This window comes from Vombatus ursinus, unplaced genomic scaffold (assembly GCF_900497805.2).
Source record: "Vombatus ursinus unplaced genomic scaffold, bare-nosed wombat genome assembly UNPS02014847.1, whole genome shotgun sequence".
NCBI classification, from domain to species: domain Eukaryota; kingdom Metazoa; phylum Chordata; class Mammalia; order Diprotodontia; family Vombatidae; genus Vombatus; species Vombatus ursinus.
In genome coordinates this window covers 22784601-22808727 of record NW_020954625.1, presented here as the reverse complement: position 1 = coordinate 22808727, position 24127 = coordinate 22784601, and the positions used below count along the sequence as shown (strand labels likewise).

Sequence of the window (24127 nt, the reverse complement as noted above, 5' to 3'; positions counted from 1 at the left end):
TACATCAAACTAATCTTTTTATGATACTTAGTGTTTCTTATACTTAACACACTAATTTATAGGATAGATTTAGAGATGGACCGTTAAAGGAGCCGCCTTTGTGCTTGAAAAAAAGAATATTATGAAATTAAAAGAGGATAGGCTATGAGAGGCAGCCAGGTGGCACAGTGGATAGAGCACTGGGCATGGAATCAGGATGAGTCCTCTTCATGAGTTCAAATCTGACCCCTGACAATTACTAGCTGTGTGATCCTGGGCAAGTCACTTCACCCTGTTTGCCTCAGTTTCCTTATCTGTAAAGTGAGCTGGAGAAGGAAATGGCAAATCACTCCAGTATCTCTGCCAAGAAAACTCTAAATGGGGTCATGAAGAGTTTGGTCATGACTGAAGGGGCCAAACAGCAACAACAAGAAGATATGAGAATAATGTAATTAATGGAATATCAAATAGGACCTAACGGGAAAGTAAACTAACTTGGGATTTTTTTTTTATTGTGGATGAATATGGCTTTTTAAATTCAAGTTATTTAGAGTTACTAAGTAATTAAGTTCAATGTTTCTCAAGTGTCTCAGTCCTAGTACCCAGGACTACCAAAATGATAGTCTTATGTACTCTACTGTGGCCAGACTGCACCACAGTTTAAGAAATGGCACTGATCAACTGGAGAACCTGCAAAGGAGCTAAGAAGGGCCTTGAGCACATGCTCTGTAAAGAGTGCTTGGAGGAGTTGGGGGTGGTTATCTTGGAGAAGAAAAGCCCAGAAGAGAGAGAACAATACAGTGCCCTTCAAGCAAAGACAGGCCACCATGCCCAAGAGGGATTAGTCTGGTTCATCTTGGTTTAGGAGCAATGGGTGAAAGTTGGAAAGAGGTGAATTCGGGCCTCGTGTACAACTAAACTGCCCAGGAACAAGAGCTGTCCAATGGCAGAATGGGCTGTCTAGGAAGGGGGGAGGGGCTTCCCTTCACTAGAGCTCTTTCAGCAAAGGCTGGATCAATATGAGCTGGGGGTGTTGCAGTAGATGGCATTCTTCAAGCAAGAATAGGCTTAGATGCCTCTAAGGTCCTTTCCAAGGGAAATTCTATGATTCTGTGACCTTGTTTAGACATCCATCAGATAGCTGATGATACAATGCCCACTCATTCTCCATCTGCAGAAAGAGAGCAAATGCTCTTCAATTTTAGCCAGAGGGATATTAGTGATGTTTTCATACAAATGGTACAAATGGTTCATGCAACGAGTCCTTTCGGTTCTGTGTACACAACAGCTGAAGATGAGGAATTTATTTCTGTGAAAAGCAGGGGAACGATGTTTCCATGGAGTCTTTGGTGAGGCAATAGACTTCACGGGTTGCCTTTGCAAATGTGAACAGAAGCCCCAAGTTACAGTGTTTCTGATCCAGTCTTAACCCAGATTGCTTACAATGCTTTAAGAGTTTTGCAGACAAAATAACATTTGGATTAACTCAGAATATCAGTACAGAAACTCAGCACTGTCTGGGACTCCCTCCGGGTCCTTTCTGTCCTATTAGCATCCCAAAATAAATCCTTTGCAAGATGCCTGACAAGTGGTCTTCCTGTCTTTGCTTAAAGACCACCAGCAAGGGGAGCCCTCCACCTTTTGAGGCAACTCGTTCCACCTGGGAATAGTTTAAATGTTAGGAAGTTCTTCTGACAGCAAGCCCAAGTTTGCTTCTTGGTAACTTCCACACATGGCTCTTCTTTCTTTGCTCTGGGGCCACACAGAACAACACTAACCCCCCTTTCACAGAACAGCCTTTCAAATACCTAAATATCACTCCCATAGTTCCCTGAATCCTTTCTTGTCTATGCTAAGTGTCCTCAGTTCCTTCAATCAATCATCATATGGCATGCCCTCAAGCAGCTTCATTATCCTGGTTGCCAATGCCCTTCTTGAACTGTGATGCCCTGACCTGAACATAATACTCCAGACTGGCCCACCCAGGAAGGAGTTTGGGGAGATTATCACCTAGTACTGAAGCCAATAATTAGATATGAGATATGGCTACCACATATCACTATTGACTCATTGGGATTATAGTCCACTACCCTCTAGATCTTTCTGTGATGAATTACCTTCTTGCTCTAATTTCGAGGCTGAGTATCATCATGAGTTTCACATATCAATTTGTTCACTAAATATTCAACTATAGGACCATCTGAATGAAGCCTGTCCTGATCAAAGCTGTGAAGACTTGTATCAAGGCCAAATGCATGGACCTCCCCCTCCTCCCTTCCCAAAAAGGAAGAGTCACCTCCCATGGAAACCCCTACCTGGTCTGATATTGTTGAATTCCTTTTCGATGGTCTCTTCAGACGTAGACAGCATGAGGTTTCGCACATAAAGGATTTTCACAGAAGACATTGTATCTTCATCAACTTCTACTTCTGGTTCTGCCCAGTCTACTGCAATGGGATGGCCCCACAACTGAATTCTCCCTGTCAAGAAGGACCAGAAGAATGATTAATAAAAGTAGTAATTGAAGTAGCAGGCTGCCTTGATTCTTTGAATCACTTCTTACATGCCATTAATTATGGATTCAGAGATTTAGGTCTCAAGGGAAACTTAGTAATCATGCAGTCCAACTCCCTCATTTTATAGAGGTGGAAACTGAGGCTCCAAAATGTAAAATGACTTGTCTAAGGTCATAGGCAGTAAATGTAGGGCCAAGATTTGAACCCAGCTCCTCTGACTTAAGAGTCAGAACACTTTGTATTGTACCAGGCTGTTACACACAGGAATTCCACCCAGTCTCTGCCCCTTTGATAATTACTAGCCTAGTGAAGGTCACTTTATTTCTTTGTTTCAGTTTTACCCTTCATAAAATGAAAAAGTTGGATTAGGTGACCTCCAAGGTTTTTTCCAGCTTTAAATCTATGAATCTAGAGACCAGAGAGGAGAAAACATTTAGAATAGAAGGTGGACCTCATGATATATCCTGGATCAGACCTAAAAGAAGTCTGATAGAGAAATTGGGGTGATCCATGTGTCTGTGTAAGTGAAGTGGAAGTGGAGTTTGAAAACAGGTATGAAGGAGCCTCCAGGATGTTTTTAGTTCCTAAAACTTATCTATTGAGTTAAACACAGTGAATTAACATTTTATTAAATACCAACCATGTGCCAGGCACTGTGCTAAGTACATGGGATACAAAGAAAGGTAAAAGACATTCTCTGCTCTCAAGGAGCTTACATGAGGGAGACAGTGTACAGAGAGCTATGTACAAATAAGGTATAGGGATAAATTAAAGATAATTGATAGAGACAGGGCATTAGAATTAAGAACATTCAGAAGAACCTTTCTGTAGAGAGTGGGATTTTGTCTGGCACTTGAAGGAAGCTAGAGAAGCCAGGAGGTAGAAATAAGGAGGGAGAGAATTCCAAGCACAAGCAACAGCCAGTGAAAATGGCCAGGGTTTGGAGATGAAGTGTTTTATTTGAGGAATAACAAGGAGGCCAGTGTCACTGGATCATAGAATGTGTCAGTGGGTAGGTGGGATGTAAGACTGGAAAAGTGGGGAGGTGGATTTTGAAGGCCAAACAGAAGATTCTTCTATTTGATACTTGAGATAATATATAGCCATTGAAGTTTATTGAGTGGTGTGCGTGTTGTATAGCATGTGGTGTGTATGTGTGTGTGTGTGTGTGATGGTCAGACCGACACCTTAGGAAAATCACTTTGGCAACTGAATTGAGCATGGACTGGAGTGAGGTGGACTTATTCAGGGACACCAGGGAGGAGGCTATTGTAATAGTCAAGGTCTGTGGTGATGAGAATCTGTACTAAGGAGGTAACAGAATCAAATAAAAGGACATATGTAAGAGATGTTATGAAGGCAATATGGAAAGGCTTTGGCAGTATGTTGGATTTCGGGTGTAGGAGTGAAAGCTTGAGGGTGACATCGAGGTTGTAAGCACAGATGACCAGGAGGATGGTGGTACATTCAATAGTACTGGAGAATTTTGGAAGGGGAGACAGTTTGGGGGGCAGGGAAAGCTGAGTTCAGTTTTGGACATGTTGGATTTGAGATGTCCACTGGATATCCAGTTCTAGAGGCAGTTGGAGATGTGAGACTAGAGGTAAGCAAAGAAGTTGGGGCTGGATAAGTAGATCTGAGAATCATCAGCTTAGAGATGAGAACTGAATTCATGGGAGTTAATGAAACCATCCTGGGAAATGCAGTAGAATGGTCTCCACTAACATTGTCTCCTGAAGTCTCATCATAGCTTGGAGGTAACTCTGAGTTCTGGCAGGCCTTCCTAATAGAGTACAGAGTCTAATACATCCAACCATGCTGAAAAGATGAGTATGGCTCCAGTAATATATGATACCCCATCAGACGCAATTTGCTGAGTTTGGAGATGCTTATCACTAAATCAGCCACAGGGTGCTCAGCAAAAGACACCATCCAAGGTTGTCTATCGAGTCCTAGATCATGATCTGTGTTCATGGTAGGATGACTCCCACTGATGAAAGAAAGGATCTTTGGAATATTGGAGTATGTGCCAGAAGGGAGATGTCTGTGAGGGAAAATTCCAAGACTGCTTAATGTTCTTGGCTAAACACAGTCTCACATCTCATTCAGTGGCTGGAAATAGGGCACACTTCTATTGAAGAGAAGGGAGGTAGGGAAAAAAGGGAAAAAAAAAGACTGAGGAAGCATTAGTTTCTTCTTCCCAGTCAGTGTGGGGGGAATGGATTAAGTGTTGGAATTAAGATGATTTGGGTTTTAATCCTGATTCTGGCAATGGCCAGATGTGTGGCCCTGGGCAAGACTCAACCTCTCTCCAACTCTTGCTTCCTCACCTGTAAAATGGAGATGACAATAACAGCATAGTACAACATGGTACAGAAAAGGACAGCATGGTACTGGGAGCTGGCCTCAAAGTGAGGAAGACCTGGGTTGACGTTCTGCCCTTGGCACATATTAGCTGTGTGAATCTGGCTAACCTACCTCACCTCTCCCTACCTCCCGTCCATCTTCTTGCCAGCTACCTTACTAGCTGTTCATGTACCCTCACATTCTCCATGCCCTCTCCAATTCTGGAACCATAATCAAATTAACTTTGCCATTGCTCTAGGAAAGAGTCTATCAGTATATTCTTCAGGTTCTCCTCTTATGATCCCTATAACTTTTTTTTTTTTGGTGAGGCAATTGGGGTTAAGTGACTTGTGCAAAGTCACGCAGCTTGTACATGTCAAGTGTTTGGTCTGAGGCCAGATTTGAACTCAGGTCCTCCTGACTTCAGGGCCAGTGCTCTATCCACTGCACCACCTAGCTGCCCCTGATCCCTATAACTTTCTAAACCAGAGCATCCCTCCCTGACCACCACTCCTTTATGTACGTTGTCCCTCCCCTCAGATTGTAAGCTTTTCAAAGACAATTATTGTCTTCACTTTTTCATTTGCATCCTTAGTGCTTAGTGTAGTGTTTGGAACTTAATCTGTACTTGTTGAATGCTTTTTATTCATTCACTCACCCATTCACCAATTCCTTCATTTATTCAATGTTCTAGGAAACTTACTTAGATAATAAGTTGTGGTACTTCCACTTACCTGAATTGGTAGAGGAGGTTTCCTGACCAGAAGTCCCCTACACCAATGAAACAACGAATCTTCTAAAAAATAGTTCCTACTACAGTGTTGTGAGGTTTAATTTAGGCAGCATATGTGAACCATTTTGCCAATGTAAGAAGGCTATATGCATTTCAGCTATCGTGTTCATAAAGCAGGATGTATTTCACAAGCAACAAATAACATGTCAAAGTAAATATAACAGATCTAGATGTTGTAAGCTTTGGGGTTGCTTAATTAAAATGTGTGGGAAACTATGATCTCCATTCAAAAACTATTTTTTGTTTGTTTTGGAAAATGGTAAAAGCTTCCAGGACACGGAAGGAAGGAAGAATGGACAGATGCTGTCTATGGAGAATCCTCTATTTTCCATGTGTAATTTATCTAACACATCTGGAGGAAGTTATTTATTTCTCACTGCCTAGACCTATGACTGAGCACTTGAGTTGGAATTCTGTGTCTTCATGCAGCACATTGAGAATGGGACCATTACAGTTAAAAATGCTGAGGTTCCACTATTGCTGAAGGAGAAACTGTTAGAGAAATCTCGACAGATTACCATTTTTGTCTGTTTGTTGCCTTTCTCCTAATATAAACTTTAAATACTCTCAGATGATTTGTCTTAATTGGGCCTCTTTAAAAAAAAAGATACCAATAATACCAATCTGTCTATAAATGTGTTATCTCCTCTATGATTTCTTTCTGTTTTCATTTTTACTCTTTTTCCTTGTTGGGCATTGATTTTGATCTTCAAGCTGACAAGTCAGTTGTCTGACTGCACAAAGACATGTTTTGAAAACTGCTGCATCAGTTGCTAGTCATTTCCTGTTAAATTATAATCAATTTTGTTTTTGTGAGGTTATTTGATGCTTACACATCCTGTGCCATCTGACACTTTTTGCATTAAAGATTTCATAATACATAGGTCTGATTTGTTCACACAATCTACAAGTTTTGGGGCCTTTTTTAGTTTCTTAATCCTGAGTCGTATGTTCCAACATATTTTCTTTTGAGACATCCTCTTATGTCCAGGTTGCATTGAATTCACAGAATATTAAAATATATATTGAACTAATTTGCAGGGAATTAATGAGTTCTTAATAGAATATTTCTACATTTTCATTTCTTTCTTTTTATTTTGGTGAGGCAATTGGGTTAAGTGACTTACCCAGGGTCACAGCTAGTGAGTGTTATGTGTCTGAGGCCAGATTTGAACTCAGGTCCTCCTGACTCCAAGGCCAGTGCTCTATCCTCTATACCACCTAGTTGCCCTCTACATTTTCATTTCTGACACAGATACTAGAACTATCTTCATGGTGATCGTTTTGTAAAGGTATTATAATTTGAGATGACCAGAAGGACCTCTAAAAGATATTTGTTATTTTTCTTGTTGCTGTGCAGTTGTGTCTGACTCTTCATGGCCTCATTTGGGATTTTCTTGGCAAAGATATTAGAGTGGTTTGTCATTTCCTTCTCCAACTCATTTTGCAGATGAGGAAACTGAGGCAAACAAGGTTAAGTGACTTGCCCAGGGTAACACAGCTAAGTGTTTGAGGCTGGATTTGAACTCAGGTCTTCCTAACTCCAGGCTCAGTTCTCTATTTACTGTGCCACCTAGCTGCCCCATTACTTTCCTTGGTTGTAGGATAAAAATCAACTTTGCCATATTGCTTCTCTAAGGAGAACCATTCCTTTTGCCTTCTGTTTCATTTATAGCAAGGATGTCAATATAGATATGATCCAGTTTTTCCTTTTATTATGTCAATGCCTATATGAAATATACCAGTATGATTTTACTTTGGCCAAATAACTCTTATAAACTGCCTTTTCCTGGGCACCTCTGCTTAGGGATTACATTTATACTCATTCTGTTGGGGTCAGAATCGTTACAAGTATAAGTTCAGCGCTAGCAGAAGTTAGCTTTAAGGTACCCATGGCTTGTCAAGAGAAGAGGGAAAACCAAATATATCCCTAGTCATCCAAAAGGGAGCTGCTTTTTTCTACTGCTCCTACCACCTTCCAAGTGAGAAAACAGCCTTGAGCTAAGAAAAATGTATCTTGTGCCAAGTTTGTACTTTGTAGCCACAGAGTTCCATTTCTAACTGTATCAGCACCCTGGCCAGGGACAGTGACAAACCTGAGAGTGGTGAGCTGAGTCAGCATCCTGGCAAACAGTTTCTGAACAGCTCTTAGTTTTGCTATAGGGAATTGACGGAAAAGGGAGGAGGGTGAAGTATAGTGGAGAATTTAAAGGACTTTTACAAAGATGTTTGTCTTCAAGTATTAAAGTGGGGAAAAGAGATTTGACTGTCTGTGTTGGGCTCCAGACAGCAGAGCTAGGCACAATGGGTAGAAATCAGAAAGAGTTTAGGCTTGAGGTCAGAGGAAGAAAAGAGGTGATGTTGAAAAGTGTCTAAATGTGGAATGGGATGCCTCAGGAAGTAGCTGGAGATTTTCAGGCAAAGCTCAATGAGTGTGTTCTAGAGAGAATTCTTCTTCAGGTTGGACTAGATGGACCCCGTGGTTCTATACCATGCTGTGATTCTATGAAAAGGAGCGGACTTCACTGCTGATGTCAGGCAGTAGCCACCACTATGAAACCTTGAGGCAAAAATCCTTGTGACTGCAGACAGTGTTCCAGACCCAGGTCAACCTCCACGGTTGGGAGAGGTTGTGGTTGCACTTTGCAGGTTCCCAGGAGATTTCCTACTGTGGGCATGTGTCTACAGACCTTAGTGCGATTCTCATTCAAACCTAAGAGTGTTGTGCTAATGCACATCCATATTGTGGGGCATATGGAAGGTGGCCAGGGTAGCAGGTCCCCTGTCTGCTTGGCCTCTCTTGGATTGCTATGTGTGTGCACCTATGTTTGGTCCCTCTCCATTGGCTACCTATCAGGCTTTCTGAGGCAGTCTAGGTCACACCTGTCTGAGACTGCTTGGTCATTTCAAGGGTGGTGTGGGAACTCAGACATAATGCTCTGATCTTGTGCTGGGGGTGAGGATTGCATGAGCCTATTCTTTCTTCTTCTTGCTGTTTCCCAACCAGGCATGGAATAGAATTTTTAGTGTTAGGAGTATACCCTAGTTGGAGGAATCAGTGGAAATCAAACTCTGATAGCATAATAATGACTGGCATTTTATAGGGTTTTAAGGTTTATGAAGTGCTACGATTTCATCATTTCATACAATAGTTTTGTAAGGCAGGTGCCACTGATATCCACAATGAATCTGAGCCTCAGAGCAGTTGTGACTTGCTCAGGGTCACAAAGAATTCAAATTCAGGTTCCACTGACTCCAAGTCCAGTGTTCTATCCACTTATACCATACCGGAAAGCTCTGGTTTGTGGTTAGTTGCTTCTGCTTAACCTAGTCTGTTCTCTATGAAATCTGGCAGGAATAATTCATTTTGTCTTTCTTTCTGGGACTGATTTAAGTGACCAGTGATAGAGTGGACTTTGACCTCTTTTGTAACTTGCTCTGACTGAGACTGCAGCTTGCCTGAATCCTTAAAACACAGTTAATACTTTGGGGCTGGATTTGGAGGCAGGAAGACCTGGGTTTAAATGTCATTCTCTGACATTTATTGGCTATGTGATGAGGGAGACCCTTCAATTCTCTGAGTCCAAGCATCTTCCTCTGAGAACAGATGCCTGTTGGGTAATGCTTTTGTTGGGTAATGCCTGTTAGGCTCTACTTCAAAGGGTCATTGTGACGCTCAAATAAAAAACAAGTTTTGTAAACCTTAAAGTACAGCTCTTGTCATTGTCATTTTTATCCAGCTTGTCCTTCACTTCTTTTTTGAGGTGAGGCTCTTCAGGACTCCTTCTTTAACATGAAAGCCACATCCTCTCTCTGTTTCAGACAGGTGATAACAGGGGGACGGTGGGCAGAACCCCAACGGGCTTAAACAATTTCCCCCCAAAATGTTGTGTTTTATATCAATCGTTCTTGACATTTTGCATGGAATTTGAGTTCAGGCTCTGACTCTTTCTCTTATAATATGTGTGACTTGACTAGGTAATTTCAGTTCTAGTTACTTCAATGGTAATAAGAGGAGACTGACCTAGATGACCTGAAAGGTCCATTCCTAATCTACACTGGCATTCCCAAGGGTGGTATGCTTTAAATGGAGATACTTTCCATGAAGATATCAAATCCTCCAGTATTTTCACTATAGTAGGATTTATTTTATATCCTTTTAGTACATAAACAAATTAGGAGTGTTGAACTGATTCAAAGGTTGTGATAATCAATAACAGTTGGGTAAAAGTTGTGGCACTTTAAGGCAACTAGTTCAAAGATTATAAAATTGGCAAGAAGTATCCCCTCCCATTCATGGATCTCTTTGGTGTACTATTTTTTTTTCCTCCTTTCCTGTTTTGCAGAGGATGTGGCATTTCAGCCATCTCCTGTAACAGCACTGTCTTTCATGAGATTAATGGGGTCTGGCTTCCCATTTCTCCTTCGAGTTAACCTGCCATTTGGGTGTTTTTGTGATCTTGTAGGTAGCCAACAATTTCTCATATCCTCCATCTCCAGAGGTCCCCTGGCTCCTTTGTTGCTTGAATAAAGTTTATGATCAGTCTTAAATTGTTTATTTTGCTTCTTGTGTTTTCTCCATGTATCACCTCAACCTTTAGACTTTTGCTCTTAGTTGCTGATAAAGAGAATCTGGAGTTTCTGATATGCTTTTGTTCTCTAAATCCTTCCTTCCTTCCTTCCTTCTTTCCTTCCTTCCTTCCTTCCTCTCTCTCTCTTTTCTCTTTTTTTCCCCTTTAATTGGGCCACATGGAATTTAAGGGTCTTTTTGTTCGTTTTTATTGTAAATACTGGTTAGGTATTGACGGAATCTTACAAAACCTTTTCACATGTCTTTAGTAGCTCTCTACCATGGTGGCATCCTTAGGAATAATGAGATAATGGTCAATAAGAGCCTGTTTATCAAGACTGAGCAAGTTATTTAATTTCTATCTACCTCAGTTTCCTTATCTGTAAAATGGGTATAATAATAGCATCCAACTCCCACAGTTGTTGTGAAGATCAAATGAGATAATGCTTGTAAAGCATCTTGTAAATCTTCAAAGGCTACATAAATGTCAGCTGTTAAGAACTCATGCATATACTTTTGTGTGTAGCTTCCAAACTATTTTCACACTTTTGTCAAATGCTGTAGGAGGCTGTGTTTGCTCATGAAGGTTATTGCAGATTACAGCTATTTTCAATGACTCTGTTTTGATATTATCATTCTTTCTACCAGGTTGGATGGATGTTAGCAAACTCCAAAATGGCTTTTTTGAGATTTTAGTCTAAGCATGTCCCTCTTCAAAATAATTTCAGATAGCAAGATTCTTTTTTGTCATCTGTTTTCCTATTAGGTGGAGTTTGGGGACTTTGTGCTGTGTGTTTCAATGCCTTCAGATTCTGTGGCTTTTCCCTCTTTCAATTTAAGTATGTTCACAATTTGTGTTCTTATTTCACCTACTGTAGGTCTAGGGATGAAATAATATCTTATGATTGATCCCACTGACAAAAAGCAGTTTGAAGCCCTTGTCACTAACTTGTAAGATCTTTGAAGTTCTGAGACTATCACCATCACCATCGCCATCACCACCACCACTACTACCACCACCACCATCATCATCCCAAACTCAGATGAGCAGCAGTATAATGACCTGAAACAATGAATGTCTTGATTATTGTTGGTAGCAGTTCAAAAAGGAGAAGTTTCCAAGATAAGCATTGAGAAACTTAATGTCTTCATTGGGCAACATTTAGTCCTATATATGTATGTATGTATGCATATGTATACATAGTATTGCATATATGCATATGTGCATGTATGTATAGACACAAATATACATATATGTGTATACATGTATATACACACACATATATATATACACACATATACATAAGTGTGTATATTTGCAAATTGTTACCAGGTCAACTTAATGTGCTTATGTTTCCAAGTATAACTTGCATAAAACGTTCTAAAATTTAAGGCAGAAGAAGATCAAAAGAGAAGAATATTTGATTTTAGATGACAAAGGAAGAAAACCTGTTTTCTCTCATTCCCAGTGACAGCTGTAGAGAAGGGGGTAGTGGGTTCTTTCCTTTGGTGAGGGGCTGGGGAGAGCTGCAAACCTGGGAGCAGTTTCCTCCTGCCCATGGCTGCAGCTCGGTGACTTTCATACTCCACAAAAGCGAAGCCCCGGTTCTTGTTTTTGTCCGCGGCACTGGGATAGACGATAACATCGACCACACCTTCTGTGACCTTTCTCATCTCCGACAAGATCTCTTCCCTCTTTTTGGTCTTGGGGATTCCCCCAACAAATAGTCGACAGTTGTCTACACTGGCACAAACCCCAAGGAGGCGTCCGTTCCTGCAAGAAAACAGTTGTTTTGCTTGGTGAGAAGCCCGGTCCTACCAAGTTTTAAATGCCTTTGGTTTTCTAGATTCTTTGCCAGATACCTACTCATCTCTATCCTGGTGGAGCAGGAAGGGTCCTTAGAGACCCTGACACTGAAACCCCCTCACATTTTGGGGGAGGTCCAGTGATTTACCCAGTGACTTACCACACAAAGAGTGGTGAACACAGGCCTAGACTCCATGACTCCTGGCCCTCACACAGAGAGCTCATTTCATGACTGTTACCACATGAAAGGCAGGCAAACTCAGGCAATTCTGGTTACAAAGCTAACTCTTAAGTACTGAACCTGAGATTTCATTGAAATAGCTAACTAACACCCTCTACCAGTGCAGGTCAGTATCTCCTTGAAATGTATGGTCTTTAGAGAGTTGCTTAAGGTACTGAGATGATAAATAACTTGCTAGGATCACTCAGTCAGTCTGTGTCAGGGCAGGACTTGAACCCAGGTCTTCCTGACTCCAAGGTCAGCTCTGCTCGCTCATTACCTAGCAACAGTGTAACACGAAGGTAAAGAAACCCTAATGCAGTTTCAGACCGAGTTAAGAGAGGATTTTATATGTTTCCAGGAATGAGGAGTGATAGTCACGTCCATTTCTAGATGCTACATTTTTGAAAGACCAACATTAGGCTAAAGAATGTCCAAAAGAAGGCAAATCGGACGTGACGAGCCTTGAGTGCCTCGTGTATGAGGGCTGACTGGAGGAACTGGAGATGTTCAGCCTAGAGGAAAGAAGTCTGGGGGGGGGTGATTATTATATTTGATTATTTGAATTATCTTTCATGTGAAAGAGTGACTAAATATGTCCCATTTGGTCCTAGAGGTCAGAATGGAAGAGGAGGAGGGAATCTATGGAGGCAAATCTAGGCTTGATATTAGAAATAACTTCCTTCTCCTCCTCATCCTCCTCGTCCTCCTCTGGAGGTTATTCCTAATAACTTCCTAATGATGTGAGCAGAATGGGCAGTCTCAGGGGCATTCTCAGAGGCCTTCAAACTGAGACTGGAGGGCCACTTTCCATGTGTGTCAGTATGGCGATTCATTTTTGGGCAGGGATTAGACTGGCTGTCTGTTGAGGTCCCTTTAAAATGCTATCATTTTCTAATAGCTGCCATTTATGGAAAATTACATTCTTTTTGATACAGCAACCCTGTGTGGTAGATATTCTGGCCTTCATTTCCCTCCTGACTTTGCTCCCGACTTTCTAGGCTTCAAAACCAGGCTTCAGTCTCACTCTGGAAGCTCCCTCAGTACCTGGGGCCTCCTCACCCTGAAACATCCAATCCACCTGCAGCCTTCTAACCCTGAAGTAGTTCTCTACCAGGCTGGCCCACTTCTCCCATTTGTGAGTTTGTTCTGGGGCTTCCATTTTGTGGAGAGGCTCAAGCCAGCCAACCTTTGTTGTCCCCCCGACTCTGTTCCTGAATTTTAGGGCTTTCAAACCATGCTCCTGCACTGGATACCTTCATCTTTCTCCATCCCATCCCCATGATCTTCAGCTCCCTTTCATGTGTTATTTCCCCAATTTAGAATATAAGGTCAAGGCCTTTCCCCCCTTTATTGTTTGTTGCTTCCCCCAGTGCCTTGCCCACAGTAAGTGTTCAATAAATGCTTGTTTTCTTCCTTCTTATCTCCATTTTATAGATAATTAAACAATGCCATTGACCTGTCTTCATTGTTAGTGGATAATTGAGATGGGATATGAGCCCAGGTCCTTCTTGACCCCAGTGGCAGCACACCGACCATTATGCCAAGTTGATTCATGCTCACAGTCAGATGGATGGAACCCCCTGATGGTGCAGTCATGATGATATGCAATGAGAGGAGTCTTACCTAATTTCATAATTATTCAGCTGCTTGATGGCATTTTTGGCCTCCTGCTTGTTGGAGAACGTGACGAAAGCGTAGCCTCGGTTATTTCCATTAAAGTCCATCATCATCCTCATTTCATAGATTTTACCAAACTATACAAATACAAAACAGAGAGAAGCCTTAACCTTTCAACACCAGGTTGGGATCCCATGTGATCCCAAAGCCCTTTCTATTCTCAGCTTGGCATCTGTGTTCTGGGGGATCGGTTCTTGGTTAAGTCAGCTTCATGGCTGGTTCTCGATTCCTTCTATGCCTAGGCTGAAGCATCCTTTATCAGGAGATGGCGGTAATGGGGTGGGGTGGAGTGGGGGGGGGACCTAGATACATTTTCAGAATGCTGGACGGACATTAAAGTGCACTCCTCAGCAAAAGTCCTAGTTCCAGAAATTGACTGGGTCCTTCCCCCTAAAGATAGAATTTGAATCTCTGGAGATGCTGACTCTTTTTTTATTTAGGAAAAAGCTCTGCATTTGGAGTTAGCAGTTCTATATTTGGTTCCTTGCAATGTCACTAATGGCCTGTATGACTTTGATAAGTCATATCACTCTTTTGGGCCTCAGTTTCCTCAGTGGAAAAATTAGGTTGGACTAGACCGCCTCGAAGACCCTCTCCAGGTAAAAATCTTATGATCCCATAATTTTCTTCTCTGTGAAAGGAGATACAAATAACAAGAAATACAAAATATCAACTAACCATAAATTTAGAGAAAAGGACACCAATTTTGAGTGTACCAACCAGAAATGGAACTAGGGTGGGGCTACCAGCACTTTGTCACAGAGTGCCAAGTTTTGACATTGTTAACAATCCTTACAGACCTTTGAGGTCCTAGAACGATAGCACCTCCCTAGCTCAACTCCAATTCTCTATAGCAGCCTTCCTATGTTGGTATTTCATGGTCTCTGCTCCTCCCCCAAACCCCTTATGTCCCACCTCCTCTCCCACCCCCAACCGCTGTAGTCTGTGGCCCTTGCCCCAGGCACAAACATTCCTAATTACAGTTGTGGTGACTTCTGCGTCTGACCTATTTCTATCCTCATTTCCATATAAAGCAAAGTTGCTAGTTGATGAAGACAGCTGTCAGAGAAACAGCTGGGAGCAAGCCACTATCATCCTTTGAAAAAAAGTAACGCACAAATGTAACTTTAAACATCAAACTAAATTAAATTTACACTTGTAACTGATTTGCATAGATACATATATGAATATAAATATATATGCATACTTCCTTTTACATAGATACAATTAATCCATATACTGATTTAAATCTGCTTTCTTCACATTATTTTGAATCTTTTCACATTTCTTTATATTCTAATGGTAGTAGTAGCATGGTATTTGATTACATTGAAAAACCAGATTGTTTAGCCATTCCACAATTAATGCTTGTTTTATTTCTTAAGTTCAGAATAAAACAAATAAAATAGTACCCCAAGTCTCTCCCCCCTCCAGTTACAGATGTTAATATAAATATATTAGAACAGAATATTCTTTTGAATAATTTTGACAATTCTTTTAAAAATTTATTTCCCCTAAATAAAATTATTGGGTCAAAGGGAATGGTTATTGTGGTAATCATTTGGAATGTTTAGCCAGATTATTCTCCAGAACAATCCCAGCAGTTTGAAATTTTGCCAGCAAAGCATAAGAAATTCATTGAATGCTGGAGATGGAAAGAGTCATAGAGATCATCTAACTGAAACCCGTAATTTGCTAACAGCAGAAACTGAGCCTCAGAGAAGTTAAATGATTTGTCCAAACTCACACAGCTAAGAACTTGAGCCTTGGTTCTCAGACAGCAAATGCAGTGATCTTTCCACTCCACTCTCCTGCATTTGTTTTGCCCCAGTCCTACCTACACTGGGTTTAGCTAATTTTTTTGGGGGGGGAAAGGGGTCAATTTGATTGGTTTGAGCTGATATTGGAGATGGTTTCAATTTGCATTTTTCATTAGAGAGCTTGAAAAGTTTTAAAAGTGTTTATAATTTATTCTTCTGTTGATTGTCTATTTATAGTCTTTAAACATTTTTCCAATAGTGATTTTGTGTTTTCCTGGAATAGGATTGGTTCTTTGCATAATTTAAATGTCAAATTTGCTCTTCTCGCAATCGCTATAAATGTTTTCCCAAATCTTTGCTTTGCCTTTATCTAACTGTGCCCCATATAATTTGCTCTCTGTCAGTTCTCATATTTGTTTAATAGACATTTCATTTCAAAACATTCATTCAATCAAAAATCAATATTTTTCTGGTTTTGTTAATTTTATTCTTTTATTAAATTTAAGTTTATTTTTTAAATTTATGGAATAAAATAAGAATTTCCATAACATAGTGTAATAAAAAAGAAATTTACAAAAACTATTTATTAAACCTTTTTTATGTGCTAGCACTGTTGGCTAACCTGCACAAATACAAAAAAAAGAGAAAAAAAAGAAAGAGTTTCTACCCTCAAAGAGCTTATATTCCAATGGGGAGATGTTATACAAATAACTATGCACAGTCAACATTCAAGAAGCATTTCTGAAACATTATGCACCAAGTACTGTGCTAAACTCAGGCTAAAAAGACAAAAATGGAATGGTCCCTGTCCTTAGAGTGATTACTTTCCATTGGGGAAAACATGTAAAGGAAATGCAAATATATACAAGTAATTACAAAACACACGCAGAGTAAATACAAAATGATGGTAGGATGATATTATGTGCAGGTGACATGAAATGATCCTTGATGGAATCTAGAGAGTCTAAAAGGCAGAAATGAGGAGGGAGCACATTCCAGGCATGGGAACAATCTGGTGAAAGGCTTGGAGATGGGAGATGGAGTGTTGTCTGTGGGGAAGGGTAAATAAGCTACATCGGTCAGATCAGAGAGTGAGTGAAGGGAATGATCTGTGCTAAGTCTGGGTAGGTAGGATAGTACCAGACTGTGGAAGACTTGAATTACCAAACTAGGAAGGTTGCTTTTATTCTAGAACTAATAGGGAACATAGGAGTTTGCTGAGTAGGGGAGTGACATGGTCAGATCTACAAATCAGAAATATCATTCTACCTGCTGTAGGGACGACCACTGGAAAAGGAACACAGATGATTTAGCCAAGCGGCCCTGGAAGAATGAGGTTTCAGAAATAATCTGGGCAAGAGGTTGATGAAAGCTAAACTGTTGAGTTGGACATACCATCTTACAAGTGAGTGGAGAGAAAGTGAAAGATGTAAGAGATACTGTGGAGATAGAAGGGACAACAATGCCAGGCACCATGTTAGGAACCGAGGGTATGAATAACAGAACAGTGCCTACGACAAAGGAGTTTTTAAAGGAAGAGGCAGCAAGCTATGTGGAAAGAGCTTTGTAAACTTGAATTGCTATAGAAATGAGAGGCTTCTTCTCCCCTCTCCCATCAATGCATGCAGGAAAGTTTCATCAATGATCAATTGCTTTAATTAAAAAAAGCATCCTATGAATGTGATTTTATTCTTCAAGTACAGCGACAAAACCTTGAAATTAGTTTATATTACCTCTTTTTTTTTCAAAGAAAATATTAGAATGAGTTTGGACATGTTGAATAAGAAGTGACCAGAAAAGTGACATCTCTAAGTAGAGATGTCCCAAAGGCAAATGGAATCCAACGGAAAAGCCAGGACTGGTGATGGTGATGGAAATTGAGGAGGCATTAAAAAGGGGAACAGGAGCTGGGAGTAAGTATCAGGGCCCAAGACCAGGAGGCTGACATCTGAGCCTCAAGGGAGACCCACAATTAGGGAGAAGTAGGTGGAGGCTGGAGAGCCAGTGAAGAACAGGGCAGAGGGAGGCTCAGAGGAAAACAGTTGGCCCAGAGACTGCCTGAGATGAGATGACAGTGGGTAGATTATAGAAAGGACCACAACTCACTTTTTCACAAAGTGGGATGAGCTCATCCTCAAAAAGGTCCCGGGGGAGTTTTCCAACAAAAATTTCACAGCCCCGTTCTGGAGGTGCAGCATCCCAGCCAGGGGGAGGTCCGCCATATTTTCTTTGTCCATTTTCCTGCAAGGGGAGGGAAGAAGGGAAAAGAAACTTAGTATGAGATACTTCATCTCTGTTCTCTTTATAGAATTATATCACAGTGTATAGCACATATGGTATTATTGCAAAAAGAAGACAGAGGCTCTGTTGGTCAGAGCATCCAATACAACCTCAATGATTTGAGTTCTAACCCTAGCTTTATTGGCCATATGATTATAGATTCAGAACTGGAAGACACCTGACATACGATCTAGTCCGTTCTCCTCATTTTATATCTGAGGAAACTGAGTTGAAGTAATGAACCTAATGTCACGCAACTATTAAATATTATATCCAAGAACTGGACCCATGCAGCTAAGGTGGCAAAGTAGATAAGACTGCAAGGCCTGGAGTTAGCAAGACCTGAGTTCAAATCTGGCCTTAAACAGTTCCTAAATGTGTGGCGATGGACAAGTAATTCATTTAACTGCTATCTAATTGCTTTCTATATATAAAACAAGGATAATAATAGAACCTATCTCCCAGGTTATTTTAATGATAAAATGGGATAATAAATCTATTTGCTATACTATTTCAGAACTTAGAATTCTATATAAATGGTGATGATGATGATAATAACAATAATGATTATTATTTTTTGAGCTTTGGTTTATGGATATGTGAAGGCATTATAATGAAGGCTTTAGCATGTATGATGTTTAGAACTAACAGATTTAGAGTTGGGCACCATTTCATCCAATCTCTTAAGTTTTTCAGATGTGGAAACTAAGTCCTAGAGATGTTAAGTGACTTCTTCAGTGTCACACAGGGAGTAAGTGGCAAAGGTCAGATTTGAACCTTGGTCCTCTGACTCCATATATCTTTCCAATGTATCATGCCATTTTTTGTTATTGCAGTTTTTAAAATTCAACTTTATTTTCTTTTTCATGAAGTTCTACTTTTTCTCTCACCCCATCTCCACTGCCCACTGAAAAATAAAACACCTTAATTACAAAGATGTAATCAAGCAAAACAAATGCCTACATTAGCCACGTTCCCCCTGGCTCCACTCCATGTATCTTAGTTTGCTCTCAGAGTGGTAGGCAGTGTGCTTTGTGTCGAGTCCTCTGGAGTTGCGGTCAGTCATTGTGTTGATCAGAATTTATTGTTGTAATTGTATAAATTGCTCTCTTGGGTCTGCTAACCTCTGCATCAGTCCATACAAGTCTTCCCAGAATTCTCTGAAACCATCCCCTTCAACCTTTCTTATAATAAAATAGTATTCCATCACATTCATGTGTACCATCATTTGTTCAGTCATTCCCCCATTGATAGGTGGACATTCCCTGAGTTTTTCAGTCTTTGCCACCACAGAAAGAGCTATTGTGCCATATTTATTCATTTAATCAACAAACATCTATTTAAAATACCTACATTAGATGTTTAACCGGATATAAAGTTTTGATACAGTATAGTCCCTGCCCTCATAGGATTTATAGGCTAATATGGGGGAAAACATCTCCCCTTCCTGTGCCTTGATTTTTCTACATAACAAACAAGCAGATACACAACTAGTATGGAGTAACTGGATACTATTCCAAGGCAGAAATTTAGAGTGATAATTTAAAGGGTTCTTACTGCCATTTCAGTCCAGAAGTATAGAAACCAATGAATTTAGAAAGGCAGTCACCCCATGGCATTCATAGGAGGGTATGGGGGGAAGCTCCTTCCATGCCCAGTTTCCAACTTCCCCAACTACAACCTTGGTTCCATGCCCCAGAGCCCCCCAAAGCTGAACCATTGCGCTCACACCATGTAGCCCAATGGAAATAGAACTAGCTTTAGCGAGAAGGCCTGAGTTGTAAGGCAGGTTCTACTCCTTAGGGCCTGAGTAATCTTGGCCAATCCACTTGCCTGCTGAGGGCCTCAGTTGTCTCATTTATAACATGTGGAGGTTGGACAAAAGACCTCCCCACTAGCCCTAGAATCTTTGGAACTCCTTAGAACAAAACAGAGATGTTGAGTGGCTGAACTTTCCTAGTGAGAACTACAAATTTTCTCAAATTTTCATTGGTGGCACACAAGGAGAATCTGTGATTTCACCAGTGGGGTCAGCTCCCAGCATGACAACTCCCTCCAGGGAGAGCTCAATCCATCTCTGACTCAATAAATGACATTTAGTCTTTAGAGAAACAAACTGACTTCTCCAGTGTCACACGGCTAGTGAATGTCAAGGGCAACACTTGAATTTGAGCCAGTCCTTGGAGGTCTTCAAGCACAGAATATATAACCACTGACTAGGGAGCTTATACTGACATGGGTTAAACTTGATGACCATGGCACTCCCCCCAGTCCTCACATTCTGTGCTTCTTTGAAAGTGAATCTTTCTGGATTTAAGGCTAATATCCTATCCACCATGCCATGGGGACTGTATGAAATTGGCATTAGTTGTTTAAAACCAAGATCCTCTAGCTACTAAATCATGTCAGGGCTTGTCCTCATCCTGTTGGCTTGCACAGCTTTCTTATTCAGAGTGTTGCTTTATGAAGTAGTGGGTTAATGTTGTTTGAATGATGCTAATGGTGAGGACTAATTATGATTTTAAAATACACTCTGATGTAATTATTTCAAATATAGCAGGGAGCGGAGATGGGAGTGTTTCTCATGTTTTAATTTTAACTTTTGACTTCAATGAAACTGGATTCATTTCTGCTACGTTAAATATTTAAGTTTGCTTGCAGATTTTTATGCCTTCATTCTTTCTCTATATTTGGGCCTAATTACAAAATCTCCATTTTGGTAATGTGACAAGTGATTTACTTTATTCTAACAAAACACTCCTGGATGTTCAAAAGCCTAGACTTACATGACAATTAGTCACAAATGATGTTTCCAGAGTGCTGGTGATCTCATCTGAGTCTCACACCCTTGTGAGGCAGGTTGTAGATGTTGTTGTCCCATTTTACAGAAAAAGAAACCAGAATTCAGAAAATGAAATCATTTGCTCAGGGTCATAGCTAGGAAATTGAGGAAGCAGTGTTTGAACCTAGGTCTTCCTGACTGCAAGTCCAATGCCTTATCCACTATACTATTCTTTTAGTGCCAAACATCTTCAGAAAATTTTCACCATGTCCTTTCGCCATTTCTAGATACAGTCAACATGTACCCCCAATATTTACCTGAAGAAGAAAAAATATTTTATGGTACAAAAAATATCTCCATTTTATGAAGCAACATGACATGTTTCTTAAAGCTATTAGCCTCCTAGGGAATTTGAAATAAGATCTATAGATCATAAATCTTGACCTAGAAAAGATCTCAGAGATCATCTGGTCTGAATCCTACCCCCACCAAATTTTACATGTAAGGAAATTGAAGCCCAAGGAAGCAAAGTCACATTGGTTTATTCTGCAATAGTCACAAAACTTTGAGGGGTACAAGTGCTCATGACACAGTTGAAGCACACACATATATTCCGCAAACATGTCTCTTAATTCAGAGAATGAAATTTTATTCTGAGCACATCGTTTTATAAGTCACTTGTCAAGGCTCAGCATAAGCATTGCTTTGTCTATGAAATCTTTCCTGATTCCCCCAGAGTCAACATTTTCTTCCTTTTCAGTTTTCTTTGTACTAGACTTAGCTGTGGCCGTGTTGCATCTGCAACCCTCCTACCATCCCCCCACCCCATCTCCCACCCAGTGGAATATATGTTTCTTTGTTACAAGGACTGTTTCTTTTTTTCCCTCATATTCCCCAAACCTAGCATAGTGCCTGGCATATAGTAGGGGCTTAATAAATGGGAGAGGAATTGAGTTGAATTTTGACATTCAATGAAGCATTGGAATCAACTGAGTATGATTTTTGAAGATTTCAAAATTTCAAAAAATTTCCCTTCCCCCCTTTCTCCTTCCCCTCCACACCCTTACCACCCAACCCCAGCTCTCCTTTCCATTTTTCTCTAGTCTAGATACCAGAATTCCATCCACTGGTAGGTAACATTGATTTTCTAGAATTGTCATCTAACTTGATTTATATCTTATGACTGTCTAAAATAGAGAGGCAATCAACAAGCCGGGCCATTCTTGACTTGCCCCAACTGCTAAAAACTGCACCACCAAAATGGTGTCATGTGTGTCTGGGAAAGTCCCTTGCCATTGCTGGGCCCCTTCCAGCCAAGTACATGGACATAGAAGGCTTGGGCTTCTTAGGAAAACAAATGATTGGATGGGAAGCCTCAGGATACCTCCTCCCCACTAAGTCTTGGTGTGGCTTCTCTTGCCACCAGGAAAAAAAGACCAGGGGATCTTTTGAGGTCGGTAAAGCCCCTGGCAGGCCCAGAGATACTGCTAACTCAACACGTGGGGGGGGGCAGTGTGCCATGTGAGTGCTGCCCTCTCTGCTGTTTGGAATTTGCCAAGGCCTACGAAAGACAGGTGTGGAAAATGAGTCGCATGAGGACAGAGAACAGCCCTCCATTGCCCATTGACGACAGATAAGGCCTGGAACTTTGGGTCTTTGGGCCCTATTTTTATAAATCAAGGGATGTAAATAGCCAAAGCCAATTTAAAACTACCTTTTACCAGCTAAAGTCCTTCTCAAATGACACACTCCCCAGAACAGGATTGCTGTATTAATAGGAAGCCTAGCAGTGCCCAAAGAAAACTAGATATCATTTCTTTTAAGGCAGAAATGTTCATTGAGCACTCACAGGGGTCCAAAAAAGTCTTTGCAACCCTCTAATGTCAAGCAACAGAAAACTCTTCCACTCCAAGTGGGTTAAACATCCAAAATCTGAGGTTCCCTCTCGGTATTTCTCACCTCCCCCCCTCAAGTGGCTGTTGTCTTTAAAATTAGATTCTATATAAGGTTGAAATGTTAAACATATTAGGAAATGACTTCTGTTAGAGAATTATAATAATACTGGTAACAATATTAATAATAGCTAGAATTTATATAGCCCTTTAAGAAATCACAAAGCACTTTACATAGGCTATCTTATTTGATTTCCATGACAACCCTGAGAGGTTAGGGAACTATGTGACTTGCCCAGGGTCACTCAGCTAGTTAGTATCTGAGTCAGGATTTGAACTCAAGTCTTTATTCAGTACTGACCCTATATCACCTAGCTGCCCAACTTTCACCATGAGACCATAACAGCTTTTAGAAGCCACTTGGCTCATCTTTTTATTCTTAGACACAACTTTCTTCAGAAAACTAGTCAAACGATCATCGATTTAGAGACAGGGAGCTTTGGGGTGATCTAATCCAACCCTCTCATTTTGCAGATAAGGGAACTGAGGTTCAGAGTGATTTGCCACAGGAACACCAAAGTGTGATGTGTCATCAAGGGAGTTTGAGGTGTGGGTGACTTCCCAGCCTGTCCACTTTCTACTCATTCCTTGTGAGCAGCTGTGGCTTACCGAAGGTCATCCACCTGGTGTCAGGAATTTCCTTCTTTATCTATTAATACTTTTACGGATCCATGACTCTACTGGTGCTGGGACCCCTTCTACTTTGGCAGGTCAATCAGACCAATTAGTCAATAAACATTTATTAAGAGCCTGTTATGTGCCTGGCTAAGCCTGGGGATGCCAAAGGGGCATAAAGCAGTCCCTGTCCTCTGAGCGCTTACAATCTAACAGATGACATGCAGTTCATCCACACTTTGTCATCCTGAGCTACCCAACATCTGAACGGACTGTCCTGGATGTGTGGTCTTCACTGGAGTTCTTCAAACAAAGGCTGAGTGATTATTCAGGGTCAAACGCTCATAGGTTCAAAGGTGGAAGCAACCTCATCGGCCATCTCAAACCCCTTCATTTGAAAGATGAGGAAACTGAGGTCTGTGGAAGCCAAGGGATTTGCCCAAGGGCACTTGGCAGTCAGTGATATAGGTTGGCTTTGAATACAGATCCTCTGATCCCCAAACCAGTAAGGACTCTTCTGACCATCCCCCAATTTGTGGGGTATGATGTTTTAGAAGGGATTCTTGCTCAGGTATTGTCTACACTACATGCCCTCCTTCAATAGTATTTGCTATGCAGCTACTATTGGCAGGATTCTGTGTGTGAGACACTGCTGTTACACAGATAAGAAAGGAAATAGTGCCTCCCCTCAAGGCACTTTTACTCCACAGGGTGGTGGAGGAACAAAATCGTCACCGATAAACTAATACAGATCACATATAAAGTACATGGCTCTTGGCGTTTGTTTCAGGTCTGAAATTCTGTGATCCGGTTCAATTATGGATATA

General features: G+C 40.9%; 1 protein-coding gene across 2 annotated transcripts in view; it reads right to left on the bottom strand.

The window, feature by feature from the left end:
* The window catches only part of A1CF (APOBEC1 complementation factor), a 93054-nt gene that overhangs the window by 21186 nt on the left and 47741 nt on the right, over positions 1–24127 (bottom strand). For both annotated transcript variants that reach the window (XM_027840668.1, XM_027840669.1), the window contains exons 3-6: positions 17778–17912; positions 13858–13988; positions 11740–11978; positions 2295–2459 (exon numbers count right to left, since the gene is read on the bottom strand). In XM_027840668.1, the coding sequence (XP_027696469.1) occupies positions 2295–2459; positions 11740–11978; positions 13858–13988; positions 17778–17912 (670 nt within the window). The remainder of the gene's footprint in view (positions 1–2294; positions 2460–11739; positions 11979–13857; positions 13989–17777; positions 17913–24127) is intronic.